The sequence below is a fragment of the Kryptolebias marmoratus genome, linkage group LG5 (genome assembly GCF_001649575.2).
Source record: "Kryptolebias marmoratus isolate JLee-2015 linkage group LG5, ASM164957v2, whole genome shotgun sequence".
NCBI classification, from domain to species: domain Eukaryota; kingdom Metazoa; phylum Chordata; class Actinopteri; order Cyprinodontiformes; family Rivulidae; genus Kryptolebias; species Kryptolebias marmoratus.
The window spans coordinates 17378398-17396333 of NC_051434.1; the positions used below are offsets into that span (position 1 = coordinate 17378398).

The following is a 17936-nucleotide window of genomic DNA, read 5'->3' on the forward strand; positions in this document are numbered from 1 at the left end:
AGTTCATACTGAAGGAGGTTTTCCAAATTTGCCTCAATCCAACCTTGTTCTAATAGGTTGTAGAAAAAGTAGCAAGGTCATTATTCAATGTGAAGGGGGCCTAAAAGATACATTAGTGACCTCCCAAATCAGCACACCAAAAGGCAGCAATTTGACTTTGCATTTTGCTAAATAAAAATTAAAACCAGATGAGACATCTCTTGTATCACACCTGTGCAGCTGACTCCCAGGAACTCAGAATTGTAACACTGTCCCCACACACACCATATCTGGCACACACTTGGATCGAAGCGCCTGCCAATCACCTGAGCAGACTGCAGACCAATCCTCGGCTCCCACAACAGCAGGATTCACTCTCCAAGGTTTGCAGTCAGTGGAGCATATCAGCTTCCATCTTCACAATTGGCTCTGCTCTCACTGTCTGTCTCATTATGCGCACATATACACTTGCTAATAAACTCAGCACGCTCAAATCAACCATGCAAACACACTCGAAAAGTGGCAGATGCATCCTGAAAACAGAGGTGGAAAATAGTGCTCGTGGTGGCAGTTCGTCCATGTGCTTGCATTTGTGTTAATTATTTTGTTAGAGGAGGAAGAAAACACCCAAGATAGTAAACATACCTTCTTATTTTTAAAGATGCTTTAAAAAAATAGTGGTAATGTCATAAAAAGTATAAAACCAACTGTTTTTATGGCTTTTGTTCAGGAGTTTTAACAGAACTGGTTACATGTTACTTTATAGAAAATATTAGAAGATCTCTAATGTAGTTGGTGCAGTGAGATGCTTCATACTTTTACATTATGTTTCTGTCAAAAAAATCTGTTGAATACTTTAAAGATCTGTTTAATTTGGTCACCATGTCAACTATGGCCCGGTAGATGGAGATGGGTTGATGATTGGGCCTCGTCTGAAATATTGGGAGCATTGCTCCAGTCTGTTGTGGTAAAGAAGGAGCTGAGCTGAAAAGCAAAGCTCTACATGTTCCAACCCTCATCTATGTCTCATGAGGTACAGATCATGACAGAAAGAATGACATCCTGGATACAAGTAGCTGAAATCAGCTTCTTCTGTAGGGTGGCTTGGCTCATCCTCAGGGATAAGGTGAGGAGCTCTGCCATCTATAGACACCTCCTAGGCACCTCCTTTTGATGGTCCCACAAGGAGGAAACCTCAGGGCAGACCCAGAACTTGCTGGAGGGATTATGTATTCTCTCTGGCTTGGGAATCGCCTAGGAACTGGAGAAAAGGAATGTCAGGGAATGTCAGTGTGATTTGATCATGGATAAACAGCAGACAATGGATGGAAATCGGAATTTTAAAGGCTGACATTATTGTTCCAATCTGGCAAAAGCATGCCTATAAAAATATAGAATATAATTTTTTTTTAAGAATACTTAAAGCCAAACAAACTGCAAACACTTGTAAAGATAAGTTGTGACCTAAAATAAACGTGCACTGGGTTTTAAGTGTTTGGGTACATTCTGTCTTGACTGGTGAACATTAGGTGTCTCTCCTGTTGATGTGTGACACAGGAGACAGGATGAGATGAGTCACACTCGCAGCTGTGACTCATCCCGCCAAAAGTAACACAGTGTTTCGATACAGGCATAAATACAGCTCAAAAAGACACATTCACACAGCATGTACCCACAGCTACCTCACTCAACACATCACAGTCAGATCCTTGGAACACGTTTCGGATTGTACTTGTAACACTCGTTTCTTACAGTCAGGCTCCACATGTGCTCCTCTTGATGGTTTTCTTTTTCTGTATAAGCAAAACAAATAGACACATATTTTCATCCGCATCTCATCTTTCACCAAGCTTTCACCGAGATCTGTCAATGTAGAGGTCTCGGTGTAAAATAATACAGATTAATGAACGTTATAGAACCTCATTGCAACGGAGCATCAATATATATTAAATAAGTTTGCACAATATAAAACATTTGTGCTTTTTAATAACAAGAATGTCGGATCAGTAATTTGAAGAATTTCTCTGGAGATCACATAAAAATTAGCAATCTTCCTTGTTTCCAATCTTCAATTTTTAGTCTTATGGCATCATTGTGTCAGATTTTTAATGATGTTTTGTATTCTTTACAATCAAATAACAGTAAACCCCTAAAGACTGGTTTACAGAAAACAATTTCTCTGTAAGAAGTACAATTCAACAACATTGTTTTTTAATTAAGTGGTTCACACCAAGCTTCACAAAAAGAGATGAGAAGCCATGTTGGAGATAATTGAAAACTGGTGGTGCACAGGGAAGATTTAAAGTTAAAGAGATTAATGCTACATCTGAAGATAGTTGCAACTTTGTTTTGTTGCTCCCCATCTTTTAATGTTCCATACAACAATAATTCCTCAACAATAAAATTCCTGATCACAGCCTGTTTATTTTTCAAATATGCCACCTGCACAAAAACCTGGGAGGTTCAAGTCCAGCCAAAACAGAGACTATTCAGAAAAAATGTGTCCCTTGTTTGGGCTGAATTCTAAGCTATTTATCTAGAGGAAACCAGCCACTTCTTAACACCTGGCTAACACCATCCCAACAGTGAAGCATGATGGGGGCAGCATCATGTTGTGGGGGTGTTTTGTAGTAGCAACAACTGGGATCCATCCTAAAGAGACTTAAGGCTTTAATTGCTGCCGAAGTGCTTCAATTCAGTCCTAAGTAAAGGGTCTGTATACTTTTGTAAATGTGATTTTTCTGTTAAATTTTAAATCAATTTATAAAATTGTGAAAAATTCAGTTTTCCTTTTGTTATAATGGGTAACTGAGTGTAGAATAATTAGAAAAAGGAATTTGAGCTTTTGGAGCATCAAGCAGCAACATAAAAAGGGGTCTGAATACTTTCTGAAGTCATTGTATGTAGACCTGTGATGAATATCCCACCAATAACCCAACTTCAGATGGTTGAAGATCGATCTTCCTGTGACCCACCACAAAGGACTGGAAATGAACAATGCCTGTGTTGTAGGTACATTTTACAAATAAAGACAGGTGATATTAAGTAGCTGAGTGCCACCGGGCCATCTGCTCTACCTGTGCTGCAAGGCAGATGTTGGGCAATTGTCTCTCCATCATTTTAAACAATTTGTGTGTGTGGTTACACTGAAAGTGTCCAATTTTTTTCAAGTTAACTTCAGTGAAGCAAATAATTGCATAGCACTGTTATCAGTAAATATATAATTGAATGTTCAGAGCTGATTTGTTTACGAGTTATAATACCATTCAAATTGCATGTGTGATATAAATATGCGTAGGTATGTGTATGAACATTAGTGTGTGAGCAGTTCTTTCACAGGACCCTGCATTTCAGAGGTCCTAACATGTTTTTCCACAAGATAGAGACCACTTAGTGACCAACAGTTGACCACATCTCTCAGCAGTTTCCAAAATCCAAAAAAAGTTTGTATTTTTTTCTGTGGAAACACTCTGGAGATCTGTGAGCAGTTGCTGAGGGTCCCAAAATTCAATTTTCTGCCATTTTCATGGCGGTCTACAGAGACATCTGAGTGACCTTGAGCATTTGTTGAAAGACCAGAAGCAACCATGCTTCCTTTTCAGAGACAATTGAGAGTTCATTTAGCCCTCATTGTGCAATCAATAGTGCTCTCTGAGAGAACAACTGAGATCTCTGAGAGACCAAGAGAGTTTGCTGAGAGACATCTGAGAAATCCTCAGGTGACCTGTGGGATTACTGAGAACTTCTTGGGAGACCGTGTGTCTCAGGCTATAAATATCAGCTGATTCTGGTGCTCGTCAATATAAACTCAGACTGTTGTTGAAGAAAAAAGATCTTCTGAAGGTAAATAATCCAAGAGGAACAATGAAGCTTTGATACATGGTGCCCACCTACTATCAGAACCAGATGGCTATTGCTCTCGTCAGGAGGAGGACGGAGAAGCGCGGAAGGAGACCCAAGTTGGTAGGTTTGCCCCTGGCTGACACAACAGAGTAGGGAACAATTTGGTGCATGAATTGAGGCTGGAAGATGAGAGAGGCTTCTAAAACTACCTGCGCATGGAGCTCCTGCAAAGCGCTGGTCCGACACTCACTTAAGCTGATACCAACTGGAGAGAATGTCTGGACTTAAGTTGGGTACCCTCTGGTACCTAGTAACTACAGATAAGAATTCATCAAAAATGTTGCATTTGTCGAGAGATTGCTGAGCGATCCTTCAAAGACTGCTAATAGACTGTTTTGCATCAGTTCAAAATTTGATCTATAGTGTTTAATGAAAGATTATAGAGAAATCACTGGAAGACTTTGAAGATCATTAAGTGCTTACTGAAAGACCGTTGAGGGACCTGGCAAACGTTTGGGACACTCAACCGTCTCTCAGTGGTCTCATCCTGTAGAAATGGGGTATAAGAGAGTCTACATAATGCCAAATGACAAACAATTCAAAATGAGACATTTATAAAATACAAACTTTACCATTTGCTTTGCTGCAAGCAAATAATTAGTTTCTACATCTGTGTTAGTATCATCTGTTTTCATTGAATGGATCCAAACTCTGAAAATTGATATGCGGATCCCAAATTTGTTTTGGTCCTTTACCTTCTCTAGTGTCATTAACCCACATCATTTCATTATTTTCAACAAAAACCATCAAAACAATAAAATAGAAACAGTAACATTCAGCTGAATCAGTGCTTTTGTACCTGGACATTATGGTTGTTCTATTATGTACACTTTTATTTTTTATTCCCGGTAAATAAGGGGACCCAAATGGACAGGTGGCCTCTGTGCCAGCGCAATTTCCTTTTACCTCAGTGCTGCAGGCACTTACATGTTACCACTGTGTATGCCTGTAAACAACAAAAATCTGATAGGTGTAATAATGAAGAGAGGGGATGTGAGGGACCAATCAGTAAGGAGTCTTTGTTCTGAGTTCAAAATAGAGCACTTAAAGCCCAACTGTTGCCTGGATACACAGATTGCAGGCAATTACAGAGCTGGATTACTGTGGGGAGAAAATAGGTGATACTGTCAATGAAGCACAAATTAATGTGTGGGTGACCGAGTGAGTGACAGCGTGTGTGACTGCACATGCTGCTCTGTACAGCAGGCTGAGAAGAAGTGCAGATATGTGAAACTGTAGAAACAAACTGTTAATGTCTTTTTTTTTTATCTTAAGTCTCCTCTGCATGTCACTTCGTGTGTATATGAGTGCAAAAGGAAATGATTTATACAGTATCACCACCTTTTTTTGCTGCTGCATAGACAGCTGGTGTGATTGATATTAAAACAGCTGAAAATAAAAAAAAAACAAACAAAAGAAAGACAAAAGAAATAGGAAAAAGAAAAAAAAATACATGACTCCTTATTCAATTTCTAAGTTTTATCTATTAACAGTAAAAATAAAATAAATAATATATCTGTCTGTTTTATTCTTAAGTCTTAAATTAAAAATATATCAAACAATTATATTGTTTCATTGTTTATTTCAACCAAAATTAAGACAAAAGATGTGTAGTTCATTTTTCTACACTGAGGTAAAGATATTTGTCAACCTGCCATGAAGTGGACTTGTCAGCAAGTTTATTTTAAGGTAAGGAAAAAGAGCTAGATCTCAGACTCTTCAGGCCTTAGGGTGGTAAATATTAAAATTTAGGACAATACAACTGTGTACCAGAATAAATCCTCTTCTTTCTAAAAAGAAAATGGACATAAATGAACCACACGAGTTTTGGAACAATGTCCTTCCCAAATGGGGGATTTGTTTTACCATAATACACAGCTGCACATTTTAGTGAAGATCAAACCCGGAATATCATTACAAATACTTAATGCCAATAGTTAAGCACAGTGGTTGTAGTGTCATGATTTGGGCTTGATTACGTTAGGGATTGTAGTCAAATGTGAGGCTAAAATTGTGTCATGCAACAAAAACTGGTACCAAGCACGACAACAGAATCACTGATTAGATAAAAGAATCAAGGTCAAGACCTGAACCTGATTAAATAAAGAAGAAAGTACCCAAATACATCTACAACTCTAAAGTTGATTTCCTTCAGGAAATGCATATCACCACCGCCTTTAATGCCAAAATTTTAAACATAAATTTTGCTTCCTCTGTTAGGGCTCAAAGTATGTGTTGGGGAAAATTCTCAGCTACTACCACACAAAATATTAGCTCAATTTCAGCAAAACTGACTGAATAGTAGCCATTTTTGTTGACTTCAAACGTTACTTTTTTTTTCATTGAAGTTCTTTCACAAGTTCATGAGATATTTTGCTAACAGACAGGCAAACAAAGCCACACATAAAGATGTAGGCTATTTTATGATGGCCTGACTTTCATGGCGGTGAGTGAAAAATATAAAATACTTTTAAGGTCAAGCAGAAGACAACTGACTTAGTTCTTGTTAAATAAATGATGACACCAATTTGTTGTATGTTGTTGCTTTAATGAATTGTAAAACTTGGTCAAAGCACATGATTTTCTATTATGTCCTGATGCATAAAACCTTACAATTAACGGAAAGTTTATTTACATTTTACCATTCCTGTAAATTCTGTTTGATCATTCATTACATTTCCTCCCAATGAGACGTTGCTCTGCGTATCCTTCAAACATAGCTCTAGTGCACTAAACAAACACAGTCTATGGTCAACAACTATGTCTCTATGATGCACAGTCGGGCATAAAATTGAGACCTTCTAGGTCACTGAGTGATTTGTTCAAGCCTCATTTATGCAATTTAATTTGTATGTATTGAAAGGAATCCAGATCCTCTGTTTAAATATTGATTCTTTAGCTCACTTTACCATTACGACCCAAGGTTTTGTAAAACAAAAATCTTTCAGAATCCATTTTTAGCCTCCAAAAAAAAAAAAAATCATAATACTGAAGCTAGAAACAGATAAGACATTTAGCTTCCAGTAGTCTATATTAGTCATTTTTCCTCTCATGTTTATTAATATTTCAGAAAGCATAATCCTTTGGGTATTCTTTGTCTCTTGATTCAACACAGATGTTGCATCAAGCCTAAAAGGTAAAAAGCAAAAACATGTTCCATCAGGTCACAATGGGTTAAAGTACTTTGCTGCTGTTTTGGGTCTGGATAATATTCAGGTCACAGAACAAAAACAGATCACAGACAATGGGGAGACCATGTAAACAAGGTCACAAGCCTGTTCAACCTGTAGGACAGTGGTGTATTTTCTAAGAAGGGGGCTGCACATTTTTCACCTTTGACAGAGTAAAGGGAATCTTCCTGTCCTCTGTACCTGGCGCCTTAGTAATCACATCCCCCACATCCTTGAATCCCCTCAACTTTGACCCCTGCTCTCCTCTCCGCTCCCCTTCCCTCGACCCGTGGAACAGCTTCTCTTTCAAGTTGGTCCTGGGGAGGATCCACACAACCACCCCCATCACCACCAGCGCAGAGCCGAGGCAGGACAGGCCGATCCCGGCGGCAAAGCTGAGGTACAGCGCCCTGTTAAAGCTGATGGCCTGGGTGTCCACAAAGAACAGGTCTCCTTCTCCGAAAGACTCAATTTTGTGGGGGGTGGAGTACCTGACTGAGATAGACACGATGCCTGCAGTCAGAACCAGAAGACCCAGAGCCAAGGACACCTGCAGTCAGGGAGGAAGACAAAAAAAGAAAACATTTTTGCAGACTTGGTTGTTTTTATTTAGGTAGTACTGCCAGCATGGGGCTGTACTTCTTATTAAGAAAGGTCACACTGTTGTTTGTATTGCAGAAAGCGAAACACAGCAAAGCATGCAGGGGGCCTGGACGGAATCCCCTCGGCTTTGCAAATACCACCGGCACTGCCCCACTGGCTGTAGTTCATCATACAGCGACAGGTTAAAATGCACAGTGCAGCGTGCGCAATTTATTACGCCGGTGAAGTTCATCGCTGGCAGGTGAAACCAACCAGCAGGGAACACCACAGGTCACAGATGCAACACAGCTTTGTCTGCGGACGTCTTCAGGACAATAAAAGAACAAATCTAAACAAAAACAAATACTGTATCTTGTCATTTTGATTATGATAAATTATAAATTTAAACAGGTAATATGCACAGATCTTTGCTGACTATTTAAACAACAGTGCTATCTAACATCAGACTGGATCGACACCTGACAGAAACTAAGAAACTTTTCTGGCTGGAAACAGATAAGGTTTATTGAACCTGATATGATCAGGGCGTGTTTGATTTGAATGGTACCTTTATTTACAGGTCAAAACTCTTGAAAGGCAAAATTAAACTAGCTAAAACAAAGTGGGAAAAATTGCCCTTAAAAAATAAACGACAATTGAAAGGCTCCAATCGCTGATGGTTAGTATATTCATCCAATCATCTAACTTGAATGTGTGATGCTTTAATTTCTTTAAGTCAAAATAGCCCTGGCTCTTAGACCTATAATGCACCAATGAGATCAGGTCAGAGGTTCGTATGTTCAACTCGAAGGCGCCATCGAGCGTGATGATGTTTTGAGAAAAGCAGTAAATGTTAGCGCTCTTGCTTACTTTTTAGTTATTATTTCACAACTATTTTTTACCACAACTAGTAGCGAAGATATTCAAGAATAATTGGATGGTCTCGATCCATCTGTGTGTACAACCCAAACATGTAGTTTAGTGAGCAGATGAAATTGCTGAAGCCATTCACAAATATCAACAAACGTGGCAGCATATCCTCACCTTTGTAACATTTGAAACGGAGATTCTACAAACACAGTTTGCACCTGGTTTGCCACATTAAACTGAATGTAGTGAACAATAGCCAATTCAGTCGTGGAGAAATCTTTAAGGGAGCACTGAGACCACTGCAAAGTTCAAATATTGATTCAGACACTAAAAAAACTACAAATAATAAGAGATATGCTTCATCAATGCAAAGATGGGTGAGAAGAAAGCCAAAGGAGCACTTCGGGGTTCACAACACTGCCGATATATTTCAAGAAATTTAAATTCACCACCATGTAACTATGCTCCGATGACTCTTCGATATCTTCAATACTAGTTGTGGTCAAAAGGTGGCAAGTAATAATAACTAAGAAATTAAAAGGAGCACTAATAAATCCTGCTTTTCTCAAATCATCATCATTCTCTAAGGCAGGTGAGCTAAATGTACCTCTGATAGACATCTGACTTATCCCGTTGGAGCTTTTCGTAACAATTGCGCGATTGACGCATTGCCTTACTGTCGATGTGTGTGGCGTTTATTAACTTTACCTTCCAGACTGCTGAGTTCCACCACAGGGCCGACCTCTGGCTCTGAATGAACCCCCGATTCTCCGGGTCTCTGTCCCACATGGAGGACGAGCATTCCTCGTAGAAGTGATGCAGATAGGAACGAACCCCAAACTGAAGACAGCTGGACCCCCCCTAGAATGACGAGGTGATTAAAGTAAACCAAATTACACAAGAAAAACAAAAGTTCCACCTGTTTTTAACACTTCTGAAGCCCTCGTCACTGAAAGAAAAACTGTAACTTCAGGTCCATTTGACCCATAGGCGACAGGAGGGTTAAAGTAACAATAAGAGCAGTTAAAACAAAGATTAATATCCAAAATAAACTCTTAATAGTTAAATTAAAAAAACATGTTTTCATCAAAACTGATATAAGCTGAATGAGCTTCCAGGTCACATAATTTCTAACTGAGTTGATCCTCCATTGATGTAGTCCATTGATGCAAACTACACTAAAATTTGGGAGTTACTGTCAGAACGGGGTGTCTGCAGAAAATGAGCTGTGCATGTGTGAGTCCACTGAACATTGGTGAGCACAGGATACATTTATAAAACTCAGATGTAACTGCCGTGCATGCAGAGTATCAACATGGCTGTCGTGATTACGACCCAAAACTTTACTTTACGATAGTTTTCTTTCAGAATATATATTTTTTAAAGTAGTTGGAGTTTAACTAAGTGTTTAATAAAATCAAAGCCAACTAAAAACTCTTTGGTCGGTCTATTATACAGGCTTTTATTGGATAGATACTATATAACTACATGCATATTTGTACTACACACTGCACACTGAATTTACTATAAAGGGCAAGAATTTACTACAAAATGTGGGCTTTACAGGTTGGGGACAAAGTCTTTGTCCTCAGAGCAGGACATCATCCCGAAACATAAATGAAACAGCACAAAGAATGGTTTGTTTAAATTGTTTCTTCTAGAGGTTCTGCAACCAAATAATAATGAAGGGAACCAATAGCAGTGCCTTAGCTTTCGTTGTGTTCATTTTATAGTTTTAGCAACTTGTTTAATGGTTAGTACACTTTGAAATACTCTTACGTTTGTTCCAGAAGATAACACAAATGTTGTTCATTTGGGTCAATCTTCCATTCAACCTGAAACTCACCTCGCTGCCAGAGGAGTCTCCTCCTGAGCCTGAAGCACAAACCTCAGAGCAAAGAGCCATTGCACACCTCTTGCACCTACAGTAGAAATACAAACACATCCTGTAAGTAGCTGTATATGCTGGTGTAAACCAGGTTTTTGGTAATCCCATGTGCTTGGATAGAACCTTCAACCAGCTGCCTTCTGTGCCATAATTATGAACATCCCAGATTCTTGACTGGTAACACAACTGTTATTTCTTGGCTAAATATGGATTTCCCACAATCAAATCCCCGTCACGAATCTTGACCCGTGTATTCATTCATCCCCGGCTGCTGCCTGAAAACAACTGACAGCTACCGAGGCCCTGAGGTGGCTCTCACACCGCCCACACATGAGTCACACACATTTGCATGTACACTGTTTCATGTCCATCAGTTTGAACTCTAAAAGAGGCTGTTTGATTGTTTCATTCTTTGCCTCCATGCAGTTCTTCTAAGCTGTAAACACACTTTTGTCCTAAGGCTTAAAATAATGATGACCAAAAAACCCCCAAAAAGCTAACCATCATTAGAAAACACAAAACTGGCTATAACTCAGTCAATTTCACAGACATTGAGCTACAATTCGGCGAGGTAGAAGCTTGGAGTCATTCACAACACATACTTTGAGCGTTAAAAGATGTGATATGCATTCCTTTAAGGAATGCAAGGTCTTTAATATTTTATTCACTTTGCTGCCAACTTCTAAACCATGAACGAACTCCCAAATCTGTCCAATACTTTAGATTTTTCCTGCTCTGAAGAAGACTCGTAATGAAGACAACTAATGTAAAGAGAGAATTTTATTTAATAACTATTTTTTTAGGGGTCTTCTAAGTAAAAATGAAAACATACAATTTTAAATAGGTTAAACTGTTCCACTAATATGCTGCGATTTGGTTTTTTTATCTCACTGAGTCAATTTTGACTCACAGATCTCAATTTTGAAGTATATATTTTTAAACACAGTTTAAAAAAATGAGCACAAAGAGGTCCGAATCACTTTATTTCAGTGAATTTTTGTTAACTTTGACCTCTGCAACTCTGACATGCAAATACAACCATAATTCAGACATGTAAAGTTTTGTCTCTAGTGTTAAGCTTCAAAAATAGTTAAGTTTTCGTCACCTACAACAACAAAATCCCCCCAATCACAAAATCTGTGATTGAAAAGCTACACAGTTTAGGATTTCAAACCATTTTACTTAGGAGCTGTTGTTCTCGGGAATGAGAGTCTGCCCAACCTTAATGAACCTGACATGCTCCACTCTTTGCTCTTTACACAGTGAAGCTCATTTGTAAACCCACAAACTCAGAATATAAAACAAATCCGCAATAAACAAAGTGAGAAAACCAATTTATAGCTAACCTTTTGTGTCAGCTGGCACTAATACAGTCCTTTTAAAATACAATGGGAACTGATTGTACTGATCCTTTTATGACTTAGGTCCAAGTATCTTATTCATCACTGATCCAAATGTAGAAATGCCTTCAAATAAAACTCTTTGAGCCTGATGTTTGATTAAGCTCTGAAACCTGATATCAGACTCCAAGCTCCATTTTCACAAGGATATGGCTTTGAAATCCTATAGCACACAAACTTACTCGTGTTAATGACACATTATTTTGTTTTTCTCAAATGATTGTTTAGAAACAATCATTTGAAATGGGGAGAAAAACAAAATAATGTTTGAAACACACAAAACCTAAAATCTTCACTTGCAATCTTCATTTATAATCTATCCACTGCTGTGTTTGGCTTTTAGAGAGGGCAGGTTTATAGACTCATATGTGAAATTATTAAAAATCTCAGCTCTTTTTATAACAAAGCAGAACAGGAAGGAAAAAAGGTGCTTGATTACATTTATCTTGTCATCAATTTATATTTCACTGTTTTTACAGTGAAAAGCAGTGGCGATAGATGTAGCAGTCCCAGGAGACTGTAACATCAGGAAGAAGGAGCACGAGAAGCTGGAGAAACACCAAGGACTGAAAGAGGAAATAGAGAAGTTGTGAAGAGTCAAGGCCTCAGTGGTACCAGTGGTCATCGGAGCACTCGGTTCTGTGACCCCCAAACTGGAAGAGTGGTTCCAACAGATCCCAGAAACAACCTCAGAGATCTCTGTCCAGAAGAGTGCAGTCCTAGGAACAGCTAAGATACTGAGCAGAACCCTGAAGCTCCCAGGCCTCTGGTAGAGGACCTGAGCTGAAAGTGAAAATGAAAAAAAAAAAAAAAAGGAAAAGATGGGAGTTTAACTTTTAACCTAGCATTTGGAGTTTACCACTGATGCTACAGTATTGGACCATTCTGCACTATTATTGTTTACATGGGTTAACTTTTAAAGCAGCCAGTGCTCTGCAACACAAACAGTCTAAAGAATGTCAGACTAATGTAGCCATACAAAAACAGAGAAACCAACTTGGTCACTATTTGTATCCAATAACTTTGACATTTCCTGACCAAATTCCAACCCAGTTATGAATATTTATTGTGAAAATTAACATTTCAGATTAAATTGACACAATGCCTTTGGTGAATTTATATAGGACAGTTGTTTGTTTGTTTGTTTGTTTTTTTTAGAAATTATGACTCATGTATTTGCTCATAAAACATCGGTATTTCTCTGATCTTGTTCAAGCCAACCAGGGATCTCTCCGTGGTGCTGTAAGTTCACTCCAGCTTCCCCTGCTGGCTCCCAGTTTGGCTAAATCTCCCAGTAAAACCAGTAAAACTCACAAAGTCTGTCATTTATTCCTCTATATCACTGAAACTGAAAACATTTTAGAAAATGCAACCGGGCTATTTATTTAGCCCACATCAAAAGCAGGTTGTATATTCGCTATCAGCTACCAATGAGGGGAAAAAACTGTTGTTTTTGTTGCTCCTCTTTGTGTGAACAGACAGAAACCAGCAGTGTGTGATCATGTTCCCTCCGCGGTGACACAAACTGACCGCTGCTGCTGCTGCTGCTGGACACACACCGAGTCACAGCGGAACATTCACACTCCTCTCTCTCTCTCTTTATTTTTTGGTCATATCTTCCTTCTAACAGGCTTTAGAGGCAGTCCGGACTCGGTCTCTTACCCCTCCTGGCCGGAGCGCTCGCTTTTCTTACTGGGGATCCATGTGTCGTCGGACCGGTTGAGCTCCGCCGCTGCCGCAGATCTTAATTCGCTGAGGGAAGGCACTGAGCATGCGCAAGACGAAGGGAGGGCGGAAACAAAAATAAGGAACTCCATAAATGGTCTGTTGTCGCACTGTTTGTCAAACTACAAAATATAAAAACATTTCTTAGTTTATCACAACGTGTTGGATGTATTTCTAACAGTGTTAATTTCTCTCTGCCCTTGTCTCAGCACCCCGTTTCCCATCGGAATGTCCTGCTTTTTCCAACATCTGGCACAAATCTTGTCAATGCAGCTGACATCCAAGCTAGAACATCATCATCTCTGTATCTCTTATTATGCACTAAGATTGCCCTCACAGGAACTCATAAACACCTGCTCTTGTTTCCTTTGGATAATAAAATAGGACTAGATTGGTTATTTTGAGATAACAAGATATTAAACTCCTGATCACAAAAAATAAAACTGCATCAAAATGAATTACAACAAACTCTGTAGTCTTAAAAGTTGAAGCACAGCTTAAAAGCAAAGAGTCACATTTTCAGGAGAGGTCACTGTGTGATGGCTGTGACAAAATTTTTTAAAAGTAAAAAAACAACAGTTTTTTATATATATATAAGACTTAGTAATAACAGCACACTTGACAAAGTTCATTAAAGGGGATCTATTATGCAAAATTCACTTTTTGCATGTTTTTGTACTTCCATTTGGGTATGTACTGCTTCTAGAAACAGTCCAAGCTGAAAAACAACAACAACAAAAAAACAAACAAACACCCAGCTGTTTTTTTGACAATAAGTAAATGTTTTCTGGTGTCTGCAAAACGACATGTTACAAAAACCTCAGGATTGTTGCGTCACAATCACTGTTACCTAGCAACCCCAAGCCCAGCCCCACATCTAGCAACCCAAGTGGAGCTCCACCCATTTCATTACAGGAAGACCGTCACGTTTGTTCTGCTGGTTTTACTGCTGAACAATGTCTGCTGTAAAAGGAAAATGTTTTGTTGTCGGCTGCAATAAAGAACGTGTCCATGCATGTTCTCCCAGTCATGGAGAACAGAGCTGTGTGGCTTCATTTTATTTTTGATGGCAATGTCCCCACAATATTGCCAAAGAAAGTTATAGTTTAAACAGCTCACCTCTACCAGGTGGCCGTCCAGACACTTTTTGGTTTGGACCTGCTGAATGATCCGAGCCGGGATAAGGCCGGTTTGATCCTGGCCTTAATTTATTTTTGTGAATTATTAACAATAGCAATGTGTGTCAGATCCGCAGCATTTAATCCTTCAGAGTTTTTATGTTTTGAGATCGGACACTGAGTTGGGGGGCGTGGCCAACAGCAGCTTATTTGCACAATGGTGACGTAGCCCTAAAACCGCTCAAAACAGGCAGAACTGATCAGGTGAAATCTCAATATCTGAGGATGATTTTGTGTTTTAAATGTAATGAGCATGTTTTGTACAGCCCACAGACCTATCCTGACTTATTCAAGAAAGCGTAATAGGTCCCCTTTAACATTCTGATGACAACAAATCATATTTAGGAGCAACATGTGCTGCCTTCAAGACTGCATTTTTTCCAGGAATATCCTTGTGTTTTCCAATCAGACAATGTAAAATTACATTCTGCAGTCATTACAAAGTCATAGCTGAGGAAGAGGAGAATTGGTCTGGCTTGCCTGCAGTCCTGCCCCATCCACAACAGAGAAAACATGGAGAATTTAGAAATAATAATAAAAAAAGACAAACTTTTACTGTTGCACACAAGTAGATGTGTGTGGAGGAAGTATGGGACGTAATGGGATTCAGAATTTGGTATTCTTAGTTACAGAGCTAATTTTATTTGTTAGAAAGTGCTAAAAACATCAATTTAAGAATACATTATTAATTTTGTGTTTTAAAGGGTTTGGCCACAGGTAAACACATATGTATGTTTTCAGATAGAAGGCTTTTAGTTATCAGGGTCATATTTGTGTATGTTTCATACTGGCCTTCACTGTAGAATGACTCTGAGCCACATTTTAAAATCAGTATAAAAAGAATTGGAAAAAACCCTCCATCTCTGAAGATCATTACAGCCAGTGTAGTGTGATGTTTTTGTATTGTGAATTACTCTCCTTTTTCTGTATACTTCTATTAACTGCATTGTGCCCGGTTCAATATTTTGACATTTCTATTTGAAAAACATCTTCACATTCAGTCAACAAGTCTACAATTATGAGCGAACAGCCTTGGGCTCAATGAATGAGACACTCGGGAGGGCTTTTAACATACACACATTCTCCTTCACTTCTCTTATCACCAGGACAGAATGAGATCTGGAAAAAGTCCAGCAGAAAAAACCCCAAACATTTTTACCTTCTGCCTTTATTAAAAACCTAATTTAGGAAGTAAACAACGATTCTCAATAAGAAGCTGAATCAGGGCGGGAATTCTCTGCTAACAGTTTTAAAAGCTGAAGTCTTTTTAATGTCCGCTGGGGAGTAGTTCAGAGAGTAAATAAGTCCCCAATGATAACATGTAAAAAAACACCCCATTTTATGTTGGAAATACATTTTACAGCCCTCTACACTGAACAGTTTGATTGCTGTGAGTGGTGAGGGGGATGAATAAGTGGGGGCATATTAATTCTTTTAAAACTTAAGCAGACAAATTGGAAGGTTTGAAGGAAGGCGAGCTTTTGCATTAAATAGTTACTTTGGCAAATTCTAAAGCTGCTAACCAGTGTTTGGGTACTGTGTTCTGGTGTCCCTTTCGGGTCTTTTCTGACAGTTCAAATTTTCAAAACAGCACTTGGAAGCAATGGATTTTACAAACTATGACTAAATTCAGCTATAGAGATCATTTAAAAAAATGCAAATGTTTTGTTTATGCTCAGCACAATGTCAGTGTGCCAAGTTCTCCCACCATTTTTCAAGGTAATTTTTGCACAACCCTAAACTAGCTAAAAGCTAGTCTAAACGCAGCTAAACTCAAAGTGGATTGCTGCCAACTTCAAACAGCTGTTTGTCTGTGTACAAGATTACGCAAAATGTTATGAACTGCTTTTCATGAAACTTTTATGAAACGTCATGCATGGTACAAGGAACAAATGATTCAACTTTGGTGGTGATCCAGTCAAATATCAAGGTCAAAAGTCAAGGTCACAGGCGATCCTGTGATCTAACTCTGCAGCCGTGTAATGTAGGAATGTTAAACTGCACAGCAGGACACCTCATGGGTCAAAGATGATGCCTGTTGATTTCAACGTCATGGGACCAAAGGTCAAAGGTCACAGATGACTCCTTTGTTAAAACCTTGTCTATGCTCCAGCAGACCCTTTTGTTATCTCTGCCAAGGAGGTTATATTTTCAGTCATATTTCTTTGTTTGCCTGTCTGCTCTCAAGACTACATAAAAACTAATAAAGAAAATATATGGATGACATGTTGTGGTTGTCACAAAATAAACAACTGATTAAAGTTTGATGGAGATCCAGATTATGATCCGTATCGCACTATTTTTTATTGATGTTATGGCCAAGGTTTGTTCTCTTTGAGTGCTTCTAGTTGAGCATTTCTATAGTTATTTACAAGCATAAGTGGCAGCTGCAGTAGCAACATGCAGGGGTCACATTTGATAGGAATTTTATAATATTTTTGCTGAACTAATCATGCAATTTAAAGTTAACTACAGGCTAATAGCATTCACATTAACCTCTAAATTCTTGAAGACTGAAGCTAGTTTTAATGGTTACAGCAATCTGTTTTGACAGAGAGTTCATTAAGACTGAACGTTTTTAGCTCACATGTAGTACTTCTGTATTAAAATAGATTTTCCAGTTTTCTAAATTTCTTAGCAGTTTATGTAAACTCTATTACTTTACCCTAGCTACATTTTGCATTACATGGTTATTTTGTCAGAAATATTATGAAATTCTTGCCAGACGTAAACCTGTTACGCCCTCTACATGTTTTTGCTGCTGTTGCTTTTCGAGCTTGTAAACGACCATAAAATTCTATGTAAATAATTGTATATAGCAAAATTGACATCTATGTAAATGTTTAGAAAATAGCGTTTACAACCATTAGGAGTTCTTCAAGGCAGGAGTTGATTTTAGGCTTTGTTCTTAGCTCCGTTCTGACGAGCTGTTAGCTCGTCAGTCCCGTTGGACATAATCTCTATTTCTTCCCAACTCAAGTTGTTCTAGAAGCTATCTGCAACAGGTAAGATATGAATCATTTATAACTTTTACCTAAAAGCTCAGTTCAAACAGACAGAGCTAGTCCTTTAAAAGAAAATCTTGACAGTAGTGTGTCCTTAAATTAGGTGCCGCATTCAACCAGCTGTCAGTGGCTGATAAAAGATCAGAGAATGCAAATTTAGAGGCATTGCTGTCTCTGTGAAAGGTAGCTGTCTTTAAAGGCTGCCACACTTCAAGGTACCCGTCGTAGCTGAAATG

The 17936-nt window shown here is 38.6% G+C and overlaps 1 protein-coding gene across 1 annotated transcript; it reads right to left on the reverse strand.

Annotated features, from left to right (window-relative positions):
• Positions 1–6409: 6409 nt before the first annotated feature.
• Positions 6410–13558, reverse strand: nrsn1l (neurensin 1-like). Its single transcript, XM_017421004.3, has 4 exons — positions 13455–13558; positions 10351–10426; positions 9213–9365; positions 6410–7602 (listed from the first exon to the last, which is right to left on the reverse strand). Exons 2-4 carry the CDS (start codon positions 10408–10410, stop codon positions 7189–7191), a joined length of 627 nt encoding a protein of 208 aa, XP_017276493.1. The 5' UTR covers positions 10411–10426; positions 13455–13558; the 3' UTR covers positions 6410–7188.
• Between the last annotated feature and the right edge of the window lie 4378 nt (positions 13559–17936).